Source organism: Tachypleus tridentatus, chromosome 6 (assembly GCF_004210375.1).
Source record: "Tachypleus tridentatus isolate NWPU-2018 chromosome 6, ASM421037v1, whole genome shotgun sequence".
NCBI classification, from domain to species: Eukaryota; Metazoa; Arthropoda; class Merostomata; order Xiphosura; family Limulidae; genus Tachypleus; species Tachypleus tridentatus.
Genome location: NC_134830.1, coordinates 147,610,245 through 147,634,011, shown reverse-complemented (window position 1 = coordinate 147,634,011; position 23,767 = coordinate 147,610,245). Strand labels below are relative to the sequence as shown.

At 31.9% G+C, this 23,767-nt stretch overlaps 2 protein-coding genes across 4 annotated transcripts; one reads left to right on the top strand and one right to left on the bottom strand.

The window, feature by feature from the left end:
- The first annotated feature begins 3,720 nt into the window (after window positions 1-3,720).
- Window positions 3,721-10,505, top strand: LOC143253981 (glucose-induced degradation protein 4 homolog). Its single transcript, XM_076508659.1, is given in 6 exon segments — window positions 3,721-4,074; window positions 8,039-8,206; window positions 9,293-9,394; window positions 9,643-9,658; window positions 9,661-9,772; window positions 10,047-10,505. Coding segments are annotated over 6 exon segments (612 nt in total). The 5' UTR covers window positions 3,721-3,924; the 3' UTR covers window positions 10,111-10,505.
- A 660-nt stretch (window positions 10,506-11,165) lies between these two features.
- LOC143253982 (membrane protein BRI3-like) lies at window positions 11,166-23,767 on the bottom strand. 3 transcript variants are annotated; one of them, XM_076508661.1, is made up of 4 exons: window positions 23,710-23,767; window positions 20,295-20,384; window positions 13,736-13,896; window positions 11,166-12,620 (listed from the first exon to the last, which is right to left on the bottom strand). In XM_076508661.1, exons 2-4 carry the CDS (start codon window positions 20,296-20,298, stop codon window positions 12,489-12,491), a joined length of 297 nt encoding a protein of 98 aa, XP_076364776.1. In that variant the 5' UTR covers window positions 20,299-20,384; window positions 23,710-23,767; the 3' UTR covers window positions 11,166-12,488. The 3 variants fall into 3 exon arrangements, with proteins under 3 accessions (XP_076364776.1, XP_076364778.1, XP_076364777.1); XM_076508663.1 differs by lacking the exon at window positions 23,710-23,767 and adding an exon at window positions 23,178-23,684; XM_076508662.1 differs by lacking the exon at window positions 23,710-23,767 and having other exon boundaries at window positions 20,295-20,402.

The window sequence follows — 23,767 nt, the reverse complement described above, 5'->3', positions numbered from 1 at the left end:
AAAGTTATTGACGTTGTTAACTTAACTGTGCGATTATTACAAATGTATTTTTTTCTTTCCAGTCACAAATTTGTTTGTTTTTGAATTTCGCACAAAGCTACTCGAGGGCTATCTGTGCTAGCAGTCCCTAATTTAGCAGTGTAAGACTAGAGGGAAGGCAGCTAGTCATCACCACCCACTGCCAACTCTTGGGCTACTCTTTTACCCTCTAGTCTTATACTGCTAAATTAGGGACGGCTAGAACAGATAGCCCTCAAGTAGCTTTGTGCAAAATTCAAAAATCAAATAATCAAAAGTCATAGTTGAACTATTATTATAACTTAGTTACATTTGTCATAAGATGTTGATATTAGGACTAATAACAGTCTCCTCCATGGATCAGCGGTAAGTATAAGAACTTGTATCACTAACAATCAGTCCCCCGTTGAGACAGCGGTAAATTTATGGATTTACAACGCTAAAATCAGTTGTTCGATTCTCCTCGGTGTACACAGCAGATAGTCCGATGTGGCTTTGCTATAAGAAAAACACACTAAAAATCAGGTTTTGATACTCACACAACTTATTGTGTAGCTTTGTGGTTAACAAAACCGATTTCAAAAGAAAAAAAAAAAGCTTAGGTGAATGTAAAACATTGGTATTGTCACATCAATAATCTAGGGCATTAATATTAATTACGATAATTTTTTATTTTGTTTCCGAAATGAACTGTTTTTAGTCTTAAATTGTCTACTTTTACTTGACGTGTTCATAATAAACTTTTAAACTGGTTGTTTATTACTTTTTATGCTTTCAAACTTGAAGATTAATGCAATCGAACTTTTTTTATTTGATATCAAGTACATACATATGTTCAGTTGTGTTTTTGAAATATCGCCAATAATTCAAATTTCAAGTAAAAATGTGCTAGTTTTTTGTATCGGGTATTAGGTACCCAACAAACTGTTGTCAATATCTAGTAAACTTTCCTAGCGATTTCATTGTTTGTGAGAAGTGCCATATCTAACCATGTGAAATATAAAGTGTCCTCTATTGAGCATGATCGAAATATTCCACCTGCTTCAATAAACTTTGCGATTTTCTGTTGGCATCACATCGAACGATGTGTCGTTTGTTTTTGTTTTTTTTAACATCAGTAACCAAATTTATCGAAAAATCACCCAGTGACGCTTGGCATAGCCTGATTATTAGGACACTCGACTAGCAATCTGTAGGGCGCGGGCCCGAATCCTACGTCGAACACACTCACCCTTTCAGCCATGGGAGAGTTGTATCGCTCAGGTAAAGAGCTGACGGTGAGTGGTGCAGACAAACTACAGTTCCTTAACTCTGTCACTTCGAAATTAGGGACAACTAGTATAGAGAGTGCTCGAGTAGCTTTGCGCGAAATTCAAACATTCAAAGCGCTCAATCTGTATTAAATTATTGTAATCCCGAAACCTTTTCTAAATCACTGGATTTTACTGGTTCAGTTTGGTTTGTTTTGAATTTCGCGCAAAGATACACGAGGGCTATTTGCGCTAGCTGTCCATAATTTAGCAGTGTAAGACTAGAGAGAAGGCAGCTAGACATCACCACCCACCGCCAAATCTTGGGCTACTCTTTTACAAACGATAGTGGGATTGACCATCACATTATAACGTCCCCACGGCTGAAAGGCCGAGCATGCTTGGTGTGACGGGATTCGAACCCGCGATACTCAGATTACGAGTCGAGTGCCTTAACCACCTGGACATGTTAGGCCTACTGGTTTAGTTCACGGGGCTTTAAATATTATATTTAAATTGTATTTTATCTCACTCAAAAGTAATTTAGATAAGCTATATGTCTAACTGAAATTACTACAAATAATGCAAACATTAAAGGCTGCTAAAAATAACCATTTGCACAAATAGCTCTGTTTTAAAACTTATTTTACCTTATGAACAGTGCTTCGGATGGACAACAGTGAGTCTTTGGATTTACAACATTAAAATTGGAAATTCTGTTCCTATGTGGCTTTTCTATAACAAAGCACACACACACAAAGCGGCTGGTATGGGTATTAAAACATTATTCTAATTAAAGTTTTACTATCCATGCCAGACGCCTTGAGAATACATTTTTACTTCAAGTGGGTTTCTCGTAATCGTACACCTCATAAACGATCGAACTGGATCCCCTTTGCATGTGTGACTGTTTGTTTGTTTGTAAATTTCGCGTAAAGCTACATGAGGGCTATCTGAGCTAGCCGTCCCCAATTTAGCAGTGTAAGACTGGAGGGAAAGCAGCTAGTCATCACCACCCATCGCCAACTCTTGGGCGCTACTCTTTTACCAACGAATAATGGGATTGACCGTCACATTATAACGCCCCAAAGGCTAAAAGGGGCGATCATGTTTGGTGAGGCGGGGTTTCAAACCCGTGACTCTCGGATTACAAATCGAATGTCTTAACCGCCGGGCCATGTGTGTGACTATCAACATCATCTAACAAAAAGACGTAAATATTGAAAGTCTACGTAATAAAGCTTGAGTAAGATACATATCTATTGGTCAGTAACTGTATTTAATCAATAAACTGTATTATTTAAAGGTTTTTATGCAATATGATAAGAGTATTCACTATGAGGATTCTTTAAAAAAGTGGAGGAATTTAAGTGACATCCCTCTAGTGCATAAAATGTTAAAATTCGGATATTTGCGGAGATCCATTATTATATGGGATCTGGATAGCAACCCATAATCGACATAAACCTTACTTTGAAATATGAACTATGATTTAGAAACTAGTAATTTTACAATTTTCTGTTGCCCTAACAGTGATATTAATTGGGCCTTCAAGGTTAAAGGCTTGCGACAAGATGGAATCCTCAGCGGACAACTGTTCACTTTACAGGCAAATTCGTCTTAATTTAATTTGGAAACTCAATTAACATTTTTATAAATCATTGAAAATATTTTATCATGCAGGAAAGTAACACGTAAACGTGCCTTTTACTACCATTGTCATTATCAAATAGAAAAAACTTATCCTGTTCGCCTAAGTTAACAAAGCATGATATCTTACTGATATTAACTACTTCACAGCAGGACTGATCAGTTTTACCCGGTGCCATTTGTTATTGACTTTTCCTATTTCCATCGAGTAGGATTTTATTTAGAGTAGATACTAGAGGAATATACTTCAGTTATGTAACTTAATTGCATCATTGTTGTTGTTTTCAACCCCAAATGAAGATCAAGAGGATAAATTTGAAAAAGAAATTGCCAGAGTAAGTAATTCGCGTCATGTGTTCAATTTGAAGAAACCTTAGATGAGAAAAAAAATCTTCAGGATAGAAAAAAAAAGACAATAAACTCATGGGAAAAGATAAAATGCTTTGAAGAATGTCTGTAAGTGAATTGCATTACCACTAACATATATGACGTGCCTACAATGTTACAAGCACGAGCAGAATCTGAAATACGTAGTTGAAGAGCCCAATATTTCTCTTATTCGAGGCATTTTCTCTCCCACTGGTGGAAAACAGAAATGTAGTCGAAACGCTATTTTTATACATCTTCTAGTTGAAAATCGGTAAAGAACATTTTAAACAACGACATACAATATCACAACCACTCTATGCTTTAATTTAAGTAATTACTGCGCCTAGTATGTTTTAAGAAATTTAAAAAAAATTTAAATAAATGAAATTTATTTTATCATTGTTTCATAATAATAATGTTCGTGGCTCCCTCTTTATAGAAAATTTAGTGGGCGAGGGTTGTATCATAGGTTTACCCTGTGGTGCAGCAACGGTTGTAGCAGGTTTAGGCCTAAGTTTATTAACCCTGAATTTGCACTGGTATTACTATTTTTAGTGCATTCTACGCAGATAAATTTATTGATGCTAATTAAATTGTAAAATTGTCGAGTAATTTTTGTCGTTTTTTATATTTTAAAATGCCAGTTAAAACATATATAACTCCACCTCCACCTCCGGCGAATTCTAGACAGCCAGGAGTTACACGTTCATTACTTTATAACGGATCAAAATTCCAGGGCCATCAGAAAAGTAAAGGCAACTGTTACGACGTTGAAGTTATTTTGCAGGTTGGTTTACTTGTAGTTGCACTTCGTACTTAAATTGTAAGTTATTTATTTTTGTGGGACTCCAGAAGTCCAAATCAGAGCAATGTGACGATACAAATTTTTGAAATTATTTATAATTTTAACACGAACAGTATTTATTAAACATATTTTTCTCTGTTAGTGTTACTGTTAGTAGTAATAAAACTAATAGATACGAATTATATAACACTGACACCTGGTGTCTCCTACAATTTCCAGTTATAGTAAGTGTGAAAATCTGTTAATAGGATAACCAGATTTCCAAACCGAAAAACTAGGACAGACCATTTCTTGCCCCTAATTTTAAAACGTTTATTAAGAACTTGAAATAATTTTAAAAAATAATTTAATTTACTGTAAGTTTATTTGACTATTCCACAGTATTTTTAAGTATATTAACATGGTCGTTGTTTTTTTATATAATTTCGACTTCTTTCTCAGGTAACAAACGTACATTCCAAAGTTATATATGTCTAATACAGTACTTCTAGGTAAAGAGTCTTTGTAGATTTGGGTGTCTTACAGTATTTAGGTAGTTGTTTGGTGGCAGGTAGTGTGTTACAATTAGCTAGTTAAGTAAGGCTATTATATTCGTGATTTGACGAGACTGACAGTTTCATGTCTTTATAATAAAATTGAGACAACTTGTATATTCCAACAACTTTTCTCAGAACACTAGGACAAGCTATCAACAAACTGGACATCTTGTCACTGTTTCACAGTCTTTTTAGTTTATAGTAAAGTTTTATTATGGTTGTGTTGCATCAGTATTTCTGTAAATGCTACTAAATATAACATATACAAGACATTAATTAAGTTATCAGTTTGAACCTTGAAACTTGCCCAGTACTCAACACTCATTAGTTAAAATGATAGCATTAACATGTGATAGGAATTAAACAAATTTCTAAGCTTTTCTTAACACAAACACCAAAGTTACCAAACATTAAATCATTTAATTAATACGTGCCTGGTTTTGGAGCATTGAAATATTTTGAGTATAAGAGACAGTGTATTTAGTGAACATTGCTTTAAAGTACTGTGTTCTTGTTTATCTTTACATGAGCATTATGTTAAACTGATGATTTAGATATAATGTTGTGAAACACATTCAGTTAGTAGACATTACCCTCTTATTTCAGTCTGTAGTTATTAAGTAAATTATGAGTAGAAAGTCTTAACTAAATGTGGCAAATCATAAATTTCCATGTGCACAAAACTTTATATAATGTTGAAAAATGCACTATATGTAAGATACTATTGTTTGTTATTACAAAAAATGCCCCTAGTTTCATGCACATGGCTGTTAATATAAAAGGAGATATAATATTAGAATTAAATTATTCAAGATACATCATCATTGACAGAAGGAAAATAGAGTAAGTTCTGTTATGGTCAACACAAATAGATAATGTTCTTGTGAAAAATAGTTATTCTTAATAAATATTTTATCTCATTTAAAATTAATTAATGGTATTATAGGATTGAAAGATAAAGTTTATGGATAAGTGTGCATTACATAAAAGTTCTTTTAGCTGAGCAAATTGTGAACTCTTTACATGATGTTGACTGGGACTATGAAATTATTTAAAAGATTAATTTAAAGAATGTATTGATTATAACAGTCATTAGAAAGTGTTAGAAATAAAATAATAGTATTATATAATTTTGTCCACGTGCCAGTGCCACAGAAGTGAATTTTCAAATACTGTTTTATAATCAGTGTCATTGTACAATATACTAACTTAATATGTAAATTTACTGTAGTACATACACTTCATGTTGTCTTTCAAAATGTTTACTGATGATTTAGTATGTATTTTTAACATTATACAAATAGTTATTGTGCACATGGAAATGTTGATATTGTGATGTGTAGTGAAAGTAAACACAAGTGCTGTCAGTCTAACATATTTAAAAAGTTTTCACTTTGCTAACTGGCCTTATTCCAACTGGTTTATTTTTTGGCTATAAATATTTGTACAGACATTTCTTTCTTTTAAATGTATTTCCACAAAATAGATAAATTGGTTATACTCCGAGATATTGTGTTAAAGGTTTGGTTGATAAAAATGTTAGTTGGGTCCTGCATTCCAAATGCCTAGTTTTTGGTTTTACAAAACTCTAATCTGTCATTTTTTGTCAGGTCAGGTAAACTTGTGTCTTAATGAGCATCAATTAGATGAAAATAATTACACACACTGAACTTTCTCATCAAGTTAAAAATGAGATTGTGAGATGAAAATAAGTGTTTTAATGTTTTTACAAAGTTTCTAAAAACATCTTTGAAGTTTCATGGCCTAGAAACTGTATCAAACTATATGAACTTTTTCAGACTAAAACTAGAAACAAGTTCTAAGTTCCAGGTAATATCCTTAAGAATTGTCCCATGAGAAAGGCAACTACAACAACATTCTGGATATTAGTGACAACCATCTGCCCTGGAAAAGGTTTAAATTCTTGTTCAAAGGTTATTTGTGATTGGTTTGTAAGTGATGTCCAGTTTCAATTCATCTTTAAAATTACTTAATTTGTTCATGATTGGAGTACCTTTAACATTGAAGCCTTTATGGTTAACATTATGATTAACATCTATGCTTGTAAACATTACACGAGGTCATGACAGAACTAATGAAGTACTTTATTAAACAAAGATATTTGTCTAGAACACAGAAATTTAGTTTTACTGAAATTAATTTTATATTTTGCTTATCTGTGTTAGTTTTTCCCTTTATGATAGACATTTATGCATCCATAGAACAAGTGAGTGAGTTACTGGCTGAAAGCCTGTTATGTCTCCACAGCTTAACACTCCTACGAAAAGACGTTTCTAGTCCTGATTTCTCCAAGCCCGTTCCCCTGGCTGTGGTTTCGCTAGATAGTAGATAGGGACAGTGGGAATCTCGTTAATCCATTCATTAATGGATTTAAATGGCAATTTCATTTAAATACAAAATTATTAGCCTAATATTAATAACCTTTCAAGTTGCTCTGGGGCCTATTAAGCCCCACTTTTAAATAGGAGTGTTAAGTTTGAAACCAAGAACTATTCTGTTAACCTGACTCTTGTTCATCAATCTGTTTTCTCTAAAAATGAGACCACAAGTAATCAGTGTTCCAAATAAAACCTTATCAATGTTTTATCCACAGTGATAATTTCTTTACTACTGAATTTATATCAGTACTGTCCAACTTTTTGTAAGGTTTTTTAAAGAATTAGTTCAGAAAACTTGTAGAGTTCATGTTCTTTATACATACATGTTTTCTAATTTAACTGATACCTGAGAGAAGTTTTAATGTCAGTAACTGAATTATACAAAGGTCCTTGTATTAATTTCCATACTATAACATGGTAGTGACAGTCATTGTTATGTCACTTGCAGCATGTGTTTTTCTGCTTGTGGTTAGGACACAAAATAATTTAAATGGTTTTCTGTTTTAAAATACTGAAGAAATTGATAACACTCCTAGAACTACTACATTGTAACTGTATTTTACTACTAATATTTTAGGTGAGATAAATAATAGAACATCAAATAAAACTAATTATTCTGTTGCTACATTGTAGCTCTGACTTAAATGGGGTAACCAAAGAGTTAATGAGTTACTTTATTATATTCTAACAAATGACATTTTAATTTTACATAGTACTGAAAGTGACAGACCATCAAAACAAGACAATTTATTCCAGGACTTGTTTTTGGTGGTGTAAAATATATTGATAACAAAATCCTTTTGTCACTGGGAATGTTGATAACCAACATCTGTTTTGCATGTGCTTCAAAGAATGTTAAAACAGGGGTTAACAGTGATTATACAAAGGTATTGAGTTCAAAAAAGTGATAGTATATTTATTTCCTGATGCTGACTGTGTGTGTGCTGTAGTATCCAATATTTTTTACCTCCTTTCTCTTTATTCATTAGCTAAATGTTTCTTTGTCCACAGCATGTTGATGAAGAAAACTCCTATCTCTGTGGCTACCTGAAAATAAAGGGGTTAACTGAAGAATATCCAACTTTAACCACCTTTTTTGATGGTGAAATTATTAGTCGGAAATATCCTTTCTTGACTAGAAAGTGGGATGCTGACGAAGAGGTGGATAAAAAACATTGGGTAAGTCGAAATGTCATTGTGTGAATTATACCAATGTTGAGTAAGTTATAAATACCATTGTATAAATTAAATTATACCAATGTTGAGTAAGTTATAAACACCATTGTATAAATTATACCAATGTTGAGTAAGTTAGAAATATCATTGTATAAATTATACCAATGTTGAGTAAGTTAGAAATATTGTGTGAATTATATCAACTGTACTATAGAACTGTGTGTAAAATTGGTGAATTATTTTGGTAAAAATAATACTGTATTTAGTGTATGTGACTTTAATTAGTCCTTTGTTAAGAACTTTCAGGAAGTTAACACTTTTAACTCAGTTCCGAGAGTGATGGTTTGGTACGCTAGTTTGATCCTGTATTTCACTTGTACTAATCTGATGCTGGTACACTAGTTTGATCCTGTATTTCACTTGTACTAATCTGATGCTGGTACACTAGTTTGATCCTGTGTTTCACTTGTACTAATCTGATGCTGGTATGCTAGTTTGATCCCGTATTTTGCTTGTACTAATCTGATGCTGGTATACTAGTTTGATCCCGTATTTCGCTTGTACTAATCTGATGCTGGTATACTAGTTTGATCCCGTATTTCGCTTGTACTAATCTGATGCTGGTATGCTAGTTTGATCCCGTATTTCGCTTGTACTAATCTGATGCTGTTGCTCCTTAAGAGTTTGGTTTGCATGAACTTTATCCACTGTTCACATAGTTTCATTTTTTTGTTATATCTCTCACCATTAACATGTTCATCTGTTTGAGTCTGTGCTGTGAACAAAAACGTTTTCTTACTGGTTTGGAATTACTTGCCCCAAATGTTAAGTTTCCCAATTCTATTTTAAAGTACCACAGTGTGAGAAGCCAATAAAAATTAAACTAGTTAGAAGTGAATGTTATATACAATTGTTTGCTATATGATTCATCCAACTAGTTAGAAGTGAATGTTATATACAATTGTTTGCTATATGATTCATCCAACTAGTTAGATGTGAATGTTGTATGCAATTGTTTGTTACATGATTCATGCTAGAAGTGAATGTTGTATACAGTTTGCTATATGATTCATGTTTTTGTTTTTACAGAGTAAATTCCTGTCTTTTTTCCAATATTCCAAAACTTTTAATTGTGACAGTTTTGATTATGATGAACTAAAGAACACAGACTTTGTCTTCATGAGGTGGAAGGTAAGTGTATGAAGGTATAATTAGTTCTCGCATATTCTCTGGTTTTATTCTAGTATACGTTTATCAGTTATGTTATAATAAAAGTGATATTAGCTACCTCATACTGTCAGCCTCAGGTTTCTACTAAGTGTTTTAAATATAAAATTATTTTATATCCTCTGAAATTTAATATTTAAGACAGGCTTTTTCACCTGATTTAATTATTTTAGATGAATGACAATGTTCATTGTTAATGTTGTGTTTTTCAGGAACACTTTCTTGTGCCGACCACACAATAAAAGACATAAATGGAGCGTCGTTTGCAGGCTTTTATTATATATGTTTTCAGAAGTCTACATCATCTATAGAAGGATATTATTATCACAAGAATTCAGAATGGTAAGCTTTTTATAAAAAATACTACAATTTCCACTGAACGATAGCATAAAATACAACTTGTTTTTCTGAGTCGTTGTTTTAACCACATCAATTAAAAACATGATCCAGTAATTCAGAGAGTTGTAACAGATCACTCTATATTTAACTTGAATTTGAAATTTCTTGTTTTCCATAATAATTTTACGAATCTGTGTGTGATGTGCTGTCACAGCGAGTATATTTACTGCTTGTGAAAATTATGATGTATTCCACAATTTTTCTCTCTCTCTGTTAGGTATCAGTCGTTGAATCTCACTCATGTGTCGGAACATAGCATTCAGATCTACGAGTTTCGATAACTGAAAGACTCTAGTTTTTTGTTGTTTTTTTATGACTGTGCACGGAACTTTGTTTTCTTCTGGTCATCTTGGTTTGTACAGTGACTGCACAGTGTTGAGTTTTTGTTTTACTTAATTGGCGTATTTTTCTGTACAGCATGTGAGAAATTGTTTCATTTAAACATGATGAACACAAATAAAAGTTATTTATAATTCAAGGCATATATCTACATATATGCCTGCCTTATGTTGTACAAAGTTTGTCATGCACTAAATGTTTACACACTTTACTGTTTCTACTTAACTTTGAGATTGAATGATCATTTAGTTTAGCCTTTTTAAAGGAAATTATTTTAGATTAAGTAACACAGTGCTTTGTGAAATAAAGAACTATAAATAAACTCACTCCAGAGTAGCATTGGGCTTTAAGTCATGATTTGTAAACTGGTACTCGCATTATGTACAAATGGTCAAGTCTGTTTTATTTTGTTTATTGTATAACAACTTATAAAATGATACATAACTTGACCAATTAACTTGTTCTGATAATATTTTATTCACATACATTGGTTGACTTTAAGTCACTGAAACATGTTTGTATAGACATCTGTTCTCTATAAACCTAATAAGGTTTACGTGATGTCTTGTCATAGAATACAAGGTGTGTAACTTTCTTTCCTAACAATTTTTGTGTGTTAAACATACAAAACATTTTTTCAGACCTGTTAATTTTAAATTATTCTGATGTACAGTGGTTTTTAAACTGTTTACTTAATTGCTGGGAACCAAGAGATTGTAATAATGAAATTCAGATAGCACAAATGTAGAGTGTAGCAGCTGAAGATAGTTTCTTATAAACATGCAGAAACATTGTTTTAAAGACAAGGTTTCTTAAACTTGTGTCCAGATGTAAATTTGTATATTTTATTTTCAAATGCTACTAATGTTACAAAGTGAAAAATTATTAAAACAGTCACCAAATGTGCTCTGCAGGTATACAATCTACAAGTGGAAGAACTAATGTGAAGTCCATTCTAGTGTAACAGAGTTTAAGTAAACACCTGAACTCATTTCCATACAAAGATTATTTTTATTTAATGCACAGTCTATCAGCTTTCAGTGGTTACACTGAAGACAGCAACACACTGTTAAGACATTTTATTCACAGGCTGTTGGACCCTCATGTATTACATAAGAAACATTTAACAATCAACTGTGCAAAGTAACTGACTGTTACTTTAATTAAGAAATGGACAAACTTGTCTAAACATTACTGTTCCTACACCACTGTTTCGTGTGTTAAGCAGTTCAAACTTTAAGCATGAGTCTGGGAGTGTAAAATTATAGAGATTTGATACAAGTGACATCTTGAATGTCGCCACACTGAACTGCATTTATAGCATAATTTTATCAAGAGAAAAGATACACATTGAACCATACACATACTTAGCTCTCTGTATGTTAACTTCTACTCTCAATGACTGGAGGTTGTTTTCATGAAGTTTGGTCTATTGTTAGAACTTTTAATGTTCATGTGAGCTGTAACTGAACTAATTATCTTTTTAAAAAAGTTCAGTGTCTTCAGTAGCAGGTTGTTAAAATCAATGTTGGAATAGTCACATGTCCCCTGATAGGCAGCTAAGTACTCACAATACTCGGCCAGCCCTCGTAAAAACATAGAAGTATGGTGGTGTGGGTAACCTCAGTGGAACTACTGTACAAATTCTAACACAGATATGGTCTGGAATGGTCACAAGTTTGCTTTACATTATATAACCATTATTTTTACTTCACAAGTCATGTATCACTTAATACATATTTCAGTTTAATTTCACATTCATTGAACATATCATGACAAATGTTACATCTTAAAAACAAGAAATATGGTTATACAATAACTCAATAGAACTAGTAAGTTTTCCAAAACATTAGAAAGATAAAGCTATTACAAGAATTATTTAGTAATTTTAATTCCTTCTTAGCACATGAAAACAATACTTGATGAAAATGTGTCACAACCTGATATACAAACATTATGGATGTGTGCATGTCTGTATATTTCTTTAACACCAGGTGTCACAAAAGTAAATAGTTTCCAAATTACGAAACAAATTATGTTCATTGTAAATTAACTGATTAAGTTATGGTGTGCACTTTACCTTTAAAACATCAACAAAAAGAAGTATACTTCATTTTAACCCTAAATTCTTACCAATGTTTTCAATCTTAAGGTATTTACAGTACACTATTTGTTTTTTGAAATATTACTTGAAATTACGTACATAAATACAAGTTTATTGTTAAATGATATAAGCCACTTTGGTGTTTCATATTTAAATCAAGCCCTTATTGTTTATGAACGATCAATGATTATATGTATTAATAGGTAACTAACTAACTCAGCCAAATATAGCTCCACAATTTGGGCACCTTCTCTCTCTCAAAGCCAAGCAGCACAAAATACCAAGAGGGAAAAACAGGATCGCAAGACAGACGCCTAAACATGTGAAGTCGTCTTCCAGAACTCCAACCTAAGAAGTTTTACAAAACTAAAACTATTTTTGTTTCTAAATTTAAATGAGGTATTCACACATTGTTTTCTCTTAAGTTTTTTGAAATAACTGATTAAAAATAATTATAGTGTGTCAGGAATTGGCACATCAAACAAACAATATTATAACACTTCACAAGTTATATTTTAGTTATCTAGCCCCTAACATGCTCAAACATATTAAAAACTTAAATGTAAAAGTTTAATAGTTATGAGCAAAACATTTACAAACAAACAAATTTCAAACACTTAACAATAAAGCCATCAGTTTCAGTTTGTGTTCTTGAAGATGTAAAGTGAGACATTGAATGTCTAATTACATAACATTTTGGTGTTATAAAGTTGTTTATTTCTAGTATTTAATATATTCTTCAGAGAGTTGAAAATTATTACTATGGTTATTATATAACCAATAAACACTGATGAATAATTTAAGCAAAATATTTAACGTTTCATAACATTTATCTGATTTTGTTTTAGAAAATAAAGATGGTAGAATGACCAAGCTAGAAGGTACTGGAATCCAGTAACTTTCTCCTGTATATTATGAATAAACACTTGTTATCCAAGTTATACATAACACAAGATGGGCAGAACTCTAGAAACTTTCTGGTACATAAAAACAAAAACATCAGAAAACTCAACATAACAAACAGTAAATATTTGATTTAATTCAAGTTTATTTATCAATATTGCACAAAATTAGGAAGATTAAGTTAAATAAAAACCAAGTAAAAAGTGAGAAACTTCCCTTGAGTTGGTGACTAATACAGAGCTTTAGATAGTTAAATTTAGTTGTCTACTTACATTTGTATCTTAAATTTATAAATGAAAAGTTGTTTGAAGTCACTACAGTGAGAAATGTTGAACTAGATCAAAGAGTCTCTCCCTCAAAACTACTTAAACTGTTTAACAAGTGCTGTCTCCATTATACTAATGTCATACTTGCAACTGTTGACAACTGCTGCACCCATGAGATTTACATTATATGTACAAGTGTTGTCCCCAATTAGATTCATGTTATACTTACAATAAGAACCAAATTCTGTTGGAGATTAAAAACCAAAACCTTCAATATTTAATTCCCAAGCTTACCCTGCAAGCTGGACATCCTCCAACAATCAAAATTTGAGGCTGGGGCACAGGGGGCTGTTGGACATAGACAGTGCTGCCATAGTTAGGAAGTCCAGATGTTGGAACACTTTGGTAGCCTGGTGGAAGTGTAGCAGATCCTTGCTGAGGCTGGTTGGTGTAACCTTGTATATTAAAACAGAAGTTGTGGTTACAACTATCAAAGATGAAACTACATTAAAAAAAATAAACAAACTGAAATCCTCTTTTATTTTACTAAACTTCATTATCTTACCAGTTTCACAACTACCACTCTTTAATATAAAAATATTCTGAATAACCTTAATATATCTTTGAAGTTACTTACAGTATACTTAAGGTACACATTTAACAAACATACTTTGGGTATCTCCAGGGAAACTACTCAGGACAACTTTGTACAGCAGTAACTTTGGCAGTTTTTTAGACTGCTCATTGAAGGGTTGGGTGGAGCACTGCCACTCCAGGGTGACAGTAATATCTTCCTTTTGTTACTGAAAATATATAACCAAACTGCAACATACGTAAAAAACCTACTTTTTATATTATGTCTATTTTCAGCTTTTAAAGGTTTATATAATTTAATTTTTCTATCATTTTTTAATACTGGTCAGTAAGAATACAGCACTATAGCATGCTGGTCAGTAAGAATACAGCACTACAGCATGCTGGTCAGTAAGATTAATCATATATTTTAAAAATAGCCACTTGATACTGATTTATTTCACTGAACATACTATCTTCAGTACTGAAGACCTTTCTATAGAACAAACACATTCAAGTCTACTTCCCCATCATAAGTTGCTCTATGACCTCACAGTTCATCACTAACTGGGAGATATCATACAGGACTTCGTCGCAGATGAATTGAATCAAGTTGAACTCCTGTGTTAATGCATCAGTTGGCTACATGATTCAACATATTTTCTGTGTGTTTGTGCAATATTTTGGAATAAAACATTTTGAAGTTGAAGTCTTAACATTTTGACAAGAGCTATTAACTCAGTTGTAAATGAAGTTCTAACCTTGGGCTAAATAGTGGTGAGGACAAAGATACTAAATGCAAGGAAAATATGATACAGAGAAAAGTTTGGCATAGGAAATCAGTATAGAAGCAGTTTTAAAGGTAGGCTTAATTGTTACTACTGTAATGCTAGAATTATAACAAATAAAATAGATGATTCTAGACTCATATTAATAAAGAATTCTGATAAAATGGGAATAACTGAAACATGGTTAAATGCAATTTTGATGACAAAAGTTTGTTTGAAATAGAGTTACAAGGCTGTTTAACAGGGATGAAGTATTGAAGAGAGGGTTTGGCTTTATATGCAAAATGCAAGTTACATCCTGATGAAGTTGAGGATATCAAAGAAACAAGTACAGAGATTGAATCCATTTGAGTTTCTGTAAGTGGATAAAAGGGAAAAAAACTTTTAGCAGGAATTTGTTACAGACCACTAGATGATACTGATGAAATTAGTGAAAAACTTTACAATAAGATTAACATTTCAGATATATTAATTGGGAAATTCTAGAGTCAAATCATGAGGTAGAAAAGTTTTAAAAAACTGTTCAGGGTGGCTTGTCTTTACCTATTAGTGAAGTAACCTACTAGAAGTAATGATATTTTAGATGTATCATTAACTTCAAATACATAAATGATTGAGAGGAAGATCTGGATGCAAGTTGTCATTGCTGAATTAGGTTTGATGTTTTACTACACATGAAGAGAAGAAATAATGATACTTTGGCCACAAATTTTGAAAGAATGCAACAAGAATCACCAATTGTGAATTGGGCAGTTGAATTATTTGGAACATTTTTAAATATACATAATTAAATACTCCAGGTAAACATATTCCTTATAGAAAAAAAAAAGGGTTGCTGAAAATAAAAAACCAGTTTGACTCACAAAGAACTTAAGTGATAAAATATAAGAAATTCAAATTAATTGATATGACAGGAGATTTTAAAGATTACAGAATATCAGGAAAGTTGGTGAAACTGGAAATTAGGACATCAAAGAGAATGTATGAGAAAAGGTTAGCTGAAAATGTAAAATTAACAGTAAGAATTTCTTTAAATACATTAATGGTAAACAAAATATTAGAAGAGGGTTAGGACATATCAGGGATGATAAAAGAAGGCTCATATCTGATGATGGCTGGGTTATTAAACTTTGCTTCTCCTACAGTTTTTACAAACAAAGATTTAACCAGTATTCCACATGTTGAAGAGTTGATAGATGGAAACAAGTTCAAACTAGATGACTGCATTAATTCTGACCTGGTTAAGAAAAATTAGGAAGTTTAAAGAGCAATAAGGATCCTGGACCAAATTATATTTTAATAATTGTTTCAAACGAGGTTAAAACTTTGATATGTGAAACACATGCTACTATGTTTTTGTCAGTCTTTGAATAATGGGCAGATACCAGAGGATTGTAAACTAGATAATGTAACTTCTCTTTTCAAGAGAGGAGATAAAAAATTATTCCAGTAATTATAGACCCATTAGTCTTATGTCAGGTGTGGGGAAAGTATTTTTAAAGATACTTTGTAGTCATTTAACAAAATTTAGAATTTTATTGGATAGTCAACATGGTTTCACTACAAGAAAACCTTGTATTAAAGATCTTTTGACATTGTTTGAAAATATTTCTGTTTATGTAGGTGAGGGTAAGGGTGTAGATGTGGTGTATTTGGATTTCCAGAAAGGATATAATAAGGTGCCACATAAAAGGCTTATAAAAAAATATTATCTCTGGAGGTGTGGGGGATAAGTGAGCAAATTGGACAGAAAAGTGGCTGCCTGGAAGAAAGCAGAGGGTTGTTACAAATGGATTTCAATCAAACTGAATTAATGCCACAAGTGGTGTACCTCAAAATTAAATCTTAGAACCTTTGCTCTTTTTTATTTATATCAATTACATCATTCTTTTCCCTATTTAATAGTGTGAATAGTAGGACTAGCAAACACAAATATAAATTTTGGCAGGGTCAGAGTGATCTTCAGCTAAGACAACATTTTCCTAACAGAATGGTTTGCCTTTGGAGTGGGTTGTCTTCAAATGTTGTGGAAGAAATAAATTTAAGACAAAGCTTGATAAGTATGTGAATGATAACCACTGGTTCTTAGATTTTTTTAAAAATTCAGTTTGGAGGATGGAACAGTTTGAGATGGATCAATAGGTCCAAAGTTATCCCAGAATGTTATGTTATAGATGAAAATATGGTCAATAACTTACTTAAAATTCCAGATGATATTAAGGTCTTGGGTGTTGCTGACTGTAAAGAAGGTGCTGATGGTTTACAAAAGGATACAGATCATTTAGTGAGTTGGGTAAATAACAGCAAATTGGTTTTAATTATAAAGCATGATAATTCATGTGGGTTATTATAATTTGAACTGCAAGTTCAATGGGAATAACCTAAACAGTGTTATGAAAGAAATGTACATTGTTGTAATAATTAATCTCTGAAGCCATCCAAGTAATATGCTGTTGCTAGTGGTAGGGCAAGTAAAATTTCAGGTTGTATCTAAAGAAATATTAAATACAAGTCTAAAGAAGTTATAATTTTAGAGTACAGATCACTAGTTAGGCCATATTTGGAATACTGTGTTCAGTTCTTGCCTTAGATTGGACATTAAATTGTGGAAAGGATTCAGAGAAGTGTTACTAATGATACCTGGAATGGAAAAGTTGTTAATATATCTGAACTTGTTTTCTTAAGAAAAAAAAAGAGGATTTGATTGAGGTGTTTAGGATTGTACAGAGAACTGACAGTGTTGATGCATCACCTTATTTGTAAGAACAGTAGAACTTAGAAAAATAAATATAAACTTTGGCAGTGTAGGAGTCACCTTCAGCTAAGATAGTTTTATTTCTATCAGAGTGGTTGAACTTTGGAGCAGGTTACCTTCAGGTGTTGTGGAATATAAAACTTTAAGAGAAAGATTGGTAAGTAGAAGAATGATAGGGCTGGTTTTAAGGTTAGTTTTTATTATTTAGTAGTTTTAGTTTAAACATTGGAACAGAATGGACCAGTTGATTCCTTGTTAACCTTAAACATCAACTTCATTTCTTCCTTTTCATGTTGGTTTTCTTGACCAAGTGTTTAGGGTTATCACCATTTCTGAATAACTCTGACAAGTATAATTTCTTTGTACACATACACATAGTTATAATTTATTTTTTCATCATAAATGTTTTTAATTTCCACAACAGAATACTAGGTACCCCTTGTACTTTAGGAATGAAACAATATTGACTTGCAAAAATGCACAGAACCATACTTATCTGTCAATATCAACAATTTGAATATTTTTTAAACATGTAATTTTTATTACATACCCATGTTTACACAATACACACACAGTTACTGTTTTAAAGTTATAAATATTTGCTGGTGCTTCATGTACAAGCTTCTTTAGATTTGTCGTACAATGTTCAGACAATCTATGTTCACTAACCTCATGGTATAAAGCCTTCTATAACATCAAAGTTTAAAATTTGAAAACTAGCAGCTTTCTAGTCTGAAATGTTAAACTATTTACTGATTAAAACTGTTTGTGGTACAAGTTTCTTCACAATTTTGATTTAAATTTAATTGTATCTTAACTGTTTCATCAGAAGAGCTTCATTCAAACAGTGTCTTTCAGGAACTACCATTCTTGGAAGTTATCTACCTTCAGTCAGAAGTGTTTTGGTTGTAGTAATGACACGTACGTGGCTGTTCTGCTCACTTGTGTGTGGCTGTCATCTCTGAAAGAATTCAGTTCTTTCAAGTAATACTTGGAATATTTTTACAGCAATCCACAAGTCCAGGTCTTTTTAAATAGCAAGTGATTCAACCCATTCTGTATGTATTTTTCAAGAAAATGTATGTGGATTTCTTGTGGATTAATTCTTCTAAAATATCTTTTTGTGACAATAAGATATGCAGTCAAATACTTATGAGTGCAAACACAAGTTTGACAAACAGTAATTCTTTGATTTCCATGAACTTTTACCAACTCAATAAAAAATATTTCAAGTAGAGCTCTCTAATATTCCATCGAATTTAATGAGCCTCAAGTTTACCACATTGAATCTCTGGTTTTCTTTCAGTCAGAATTCTGATGTCTTTTATTGTTTAAATACCTCCATAGGTTTTATTGACTTCGCGAGTCAAATTAAAAGTGCTGAGAAATTTTTACTGTCTTATGTACAATATGGTGACAGTAAAAAGTTAACTTGTGGCAAAAAATATTACAGGGAAAATAATATAGTCACTCATGACTAAATATTGGACCTATGTTGGTTCTTCTTCACCGATAAGTCACCATGTATAATAACTTACAAACTTCATCCCATTATTATCGTGGGAAAACCTGACTATTGCCTTCTTCAGAAGTTATCTCCCAGTTAATGATTATGAACATTTGCTTAGAAATTCTTTCAAGATGTTTTATCATGGAAACGTATTCCATAAACTTGTGAAAATGAAGAACTGTAATGCGACTTCCATGAAAAGCAATATTTTCATTTCCAGGTATGGAAATTTTTTTTGGTATGGCTTGTTAATGTTCATCTCTCACATTCTGACTGATTAATTTTCAGTCAAAATTCTTTTCTAATGTTGAAATGTATACGAGTCATCTATAGACTTTTCATTTAGAATTAGAAATGCTGAAATGTTTTTATACTTGTTTTATTGCAGTGCCAAAAATCAAAGTTACAAATAAATAGCTCTGACCAAATTTTGAACCAATTTTATTGGTTTTATTCTTCAGTGACAAATTGCTGTGTAATAATATTTGAATTTTAACTTCCATTACTGGACCCACTTTCATCAACAACTCTCAAATCTGTCAACTTTTAGTCATGTTGTTGGATCATCCAAGTGAGATACATACATGCTACGTTCATTTCTTATAACTATCTTTGCCTTGAAGAAACTGGTACCTTCAACTTGTGAGATTCATACCAAGAGGTTGGAAAAGTGATTTAATGACTAGTTTGACTCATTCACAAACATTTCTATTATTTTTCAAACTTTCCTCCTTTGTATTTTTCATTATGACTTCCATCAGCTTTTATTTTTTTGTTATGCTCATTGTTTAGTCACTTTGAAGTTATCACAGTTTGAACTGTTACAAATCTAAGTACGTCACACTTTTTATAAAAGTTAATAATAATTCTATAAGAATATTTATTAAAACACATTTCACAAAAAAATTCTGCTTGACAGAGAAAGAAAATAAATGTTCCACCCCACCCCCATCACACCCAACTTGGGGAACATATTAATGGGGAAGATAAAATACAAAAGTTTATCAATAAAATTACTTGTATGTTGGTCTGTTTAACCAGTCTGGTAGGTTACATACTATGTGATATCATCATCCTGATCAAAATGAATATCATTTTGAAACTGCACACAACACCAGTTGGTAGCAGTGGTTTCACAGAGGGAAGTCCCCTTGGTAAGGAAATAGTTATTTTGGATTACAGAGTAAGTTATGGTCAACAGCCAATAAAACAATTCACTTCACTCACCCATGTTTCCAGGATTGGTCTGGGATGCAGAGTACGGGGGGAGGTTTCTCCATATCAGCCATTGATGTTTTCAACCTTTAAACTAGAAAACTATAAATACATAACAGATATAAATAATGCAAGTTCCTTTATACACAAACAAAATATAATTAATTCTTTCATAAACTCACTACACCACAATGATATTAAACACTTCCAAGTATACGTTAAAACTTTAGATTTTCATCCAGATCTTTCTCATTTAACACACAATTATTCATTTCATAATGTTCCACTGCTCTATAAAACACTGCTCAAAAAACAATGTTCCACTTCTTGAAACAAAATGTTCCACTGCTCTACAAAACACTTCTTGAAACAAAATGTTCCACTGCTCTACAAAACTGAAAACAAATGTTCCATTGCTCTACAAAACTGTTTGAAAACAAATGTTCCACTATTCTACAAAACATTGTTATTCTACTACGTCAACTGTAGTTTATTTGATCTCAATAATTAATGTTGATTGTAACACACAGTGGACTAGTTTTGCATATTTATGATGACAGAATGTTCAAAACATTTCATATTAAGATTGGCTTAACAGATTAACAGAGTGAGAACTTTTAGATGTTCAGACAGCTGTAACATGACTAGTGAGAACTTGTATCCATACAGACAGCTGTTACAAGGTAGCAGACATAGCTAGTGAACTTCTGATTATTTGAAGTTTTCTTGGATTATATCAAAAAATGTTCAAATTTTTCCCACAGAGAAATAAACTGATTAAGAAGAGGTAAAAATGTCACTTATTATAACAGTGGTTGGTCATTAACCAAGTTTACTTTTAAACTGTAGGTTTCAGATAACTATTAGAACAGTGGTTGGTTATTAACCAAGTTTACTTTTAAACTGTAGGTTTAAACACTATTTAAACCTACAGCCACTGCTGTATTAAGATTGGCTTAACAGATTAACAGAGTGAGAACTTTTAGATGTTCAGACAGCTGTAACATGACTAGTGAGAACTTGTATCCATACAGACAGCTGTAACAAGGTAGCAGACATAGCTTGGATTATTTGAAGTTTTCTTGGATTATATCAAAAAATGTTCAAATTTTTTTACAGTTTAAACTGTAAAATTTAACTAATTTTTTTTTTTATTTTTGGCAAATTCATTTTCAGGCAACTTTGGCTGCTTAAAGCTGCAAGAGTTATGGTGGTAGAAGGCTGATATTTGTTACACTGACTGAATTAATCTCACAGAATTCAAAAATGGTCTCAAACCAAGTTTATCTCTTAGGATTTGCATAGTGAGGCAGTAAAATCACCTGAAAACCCAAAATTGTAAAAAACATTGGTTTATGTAATAAGCCATAGCTCTAAGACTTAATAAGATACAAAGCTGATTTTTTTTCTCTAATTTCCTATAACATAACAGTTGATAAATCAGCAGTTGTTGTAACTAAAGGTCTGTTAGATCTCCTGTAAAAAATTTAGCTGAATGCAACTTATGATGTAGCTAAACATAGCCCTACTTCAGGCCACAGTTTGACCATGTCACCAGTTATTCAGCCTTTTCAGATTTTTACCATATATTCTTACCCTTTGAGTTATAATTTTTTAATGTATCCTCTGACCATACGTTGTTTACTTGAAAAAAACAAACTTCAATTCAGGTGTGTTACTGTGTGCAAATATATCCATACAATTATGATATAATTGATGAATCCCATTGAAATATTCTAATCAGCCTTTACCATATTTTCTTACATCTCTAAACATGATCTTCAAAAATTCAAGGTTGTGTAAAATAATAAATTATCAAATTTTAAGTGTCTCTGATATGTACCATTGGGCAAAGGACCACATTCAGGGCATTCAGTTCTTTCTTGTCAATCAGGAATCAGTCCTGCAGAATTGTGTAACATTTGAGCACTATGAAAAATGCGAAACTGTGGCAGGTATTAGGTCACATCATAGCTTTATTCTCCACTCTACCAACAAATCGTATATAAGATTAATTCAGTCAGTGTAGCAAATTTCAGCCTTCTACCACCATTACTCTTGCAGCTTTAAGCAGCCAAAGTTGCCCAAAAATGAATTCTCCAAAACTAAAAAAAAACAACTAAATTTTACAGGGCTGTAAATCAGAAACTATTAGAGATATTGATCTAATCTTTGGTAATTTTTCATTATATGGGTAGATGAGCACGTGAATTTTTTCAAGGCATTCTGAGGGGGCTCATCTGAAAAATTTTCCAAAATCTGAATGATTTGACATAAAATGATCCATAACTTCATTCATGCAGTTTGTTTATCAGGTGAATTAAAAGAATCTATTCAAGCAGGGCTGATTTAATACACCATAACAAGTCTTCAATTTGCCATGTGTCCCACCTCAATCAAAGAAACAAAAACTAATAACAAGTTTTTTAGTTTTGTTTGTTTTGAATATCGTGCAAACCTACACGAGGGCTATCTGTGCTAGCCATCCCTAATTTAGTAGTGTTAGACTAGAGGGAAGGCAGCTAGTCATCACCACCCACCACCAATGAATAGTGGGATTGACTGTCACATAATAATGCCCCCAAGGGTGAAAGGGTGAGTACGTTTGTGCGACAGGGATTCAAACTTGTGCCCCTCAGATTACAAGTTGAGTGCCTTAACCACTTGGCCCAAAAACAAGTTAGTTTTTAGTCAAATTTCAACAAATGCTTTAGTGATCAATGCAAGTTCAATTCACTGTTTACTAATTCTGTAAGAAATAATTTACTGGTTAGATATCATTACTACACCTAAATCTTACAGTTCAAATCACCTTATTATTATCAATACTAACAGAAATCAACTTCAACTTCCAAAATAATTTACAACTACTGCCTGGTTAAGGATCTAACATACCTAACGTCTGGTGATGGTACAGTCATTTTATTTTTTACAGTTTTAGTTCCAAGTTGTATAATTGATACAAATCCAAATGTTACTGTTAAATTAAGCTTTACTAACGTAAAAATTAAAATCTACAACTTTCATCGTTTTAAACAACTCAGGCAATAAATTCAATTTAAAGGTGCAACTGTAAAATAAAAAAAATATCTAGAGTAAGTCATTAATACTAACAAACGAAATATTTTAGTGTTAAGTAACGTTAGACCTACTTGTGAAATACAACTTAAAGTTTAAATAATACTAATAACTATCAACTTAAGTTAAACCTTACTACTAATAAATATTAGCTTAACGTTTCAACTTCCATTACAAAAACCTGTCAACTGAATAAATCTAAAAGTTAAGACTTTAATAACGTTCAGTTTTAACTGTTCAAAAAGAATTTTCAAGTATAAAAGACATAAATGGTACTTGTAATTATTATGCGATTTAAACTAAACTTTCATAAAAAGAGAAAACAAAAAGGTAAAAATGAAACACACACCAATGTTCTTAGTTTCGAAACTATATTGCTCTTAATCGAGTGTATCACTAGTTACACA

Bases quoted from the DNA above. Each gene is read 5' to 3' on its own strand.
- LOC143253982 (XM_076508661.1), bottom strand. The intron at 12,621-13,735 runs GTAAGCTTGGGA...AAAACTTCTTAG, and splicing joins GAGGATGTCCAGCTTGCAGG to GTTGGAGTTCTGGAAGACGA.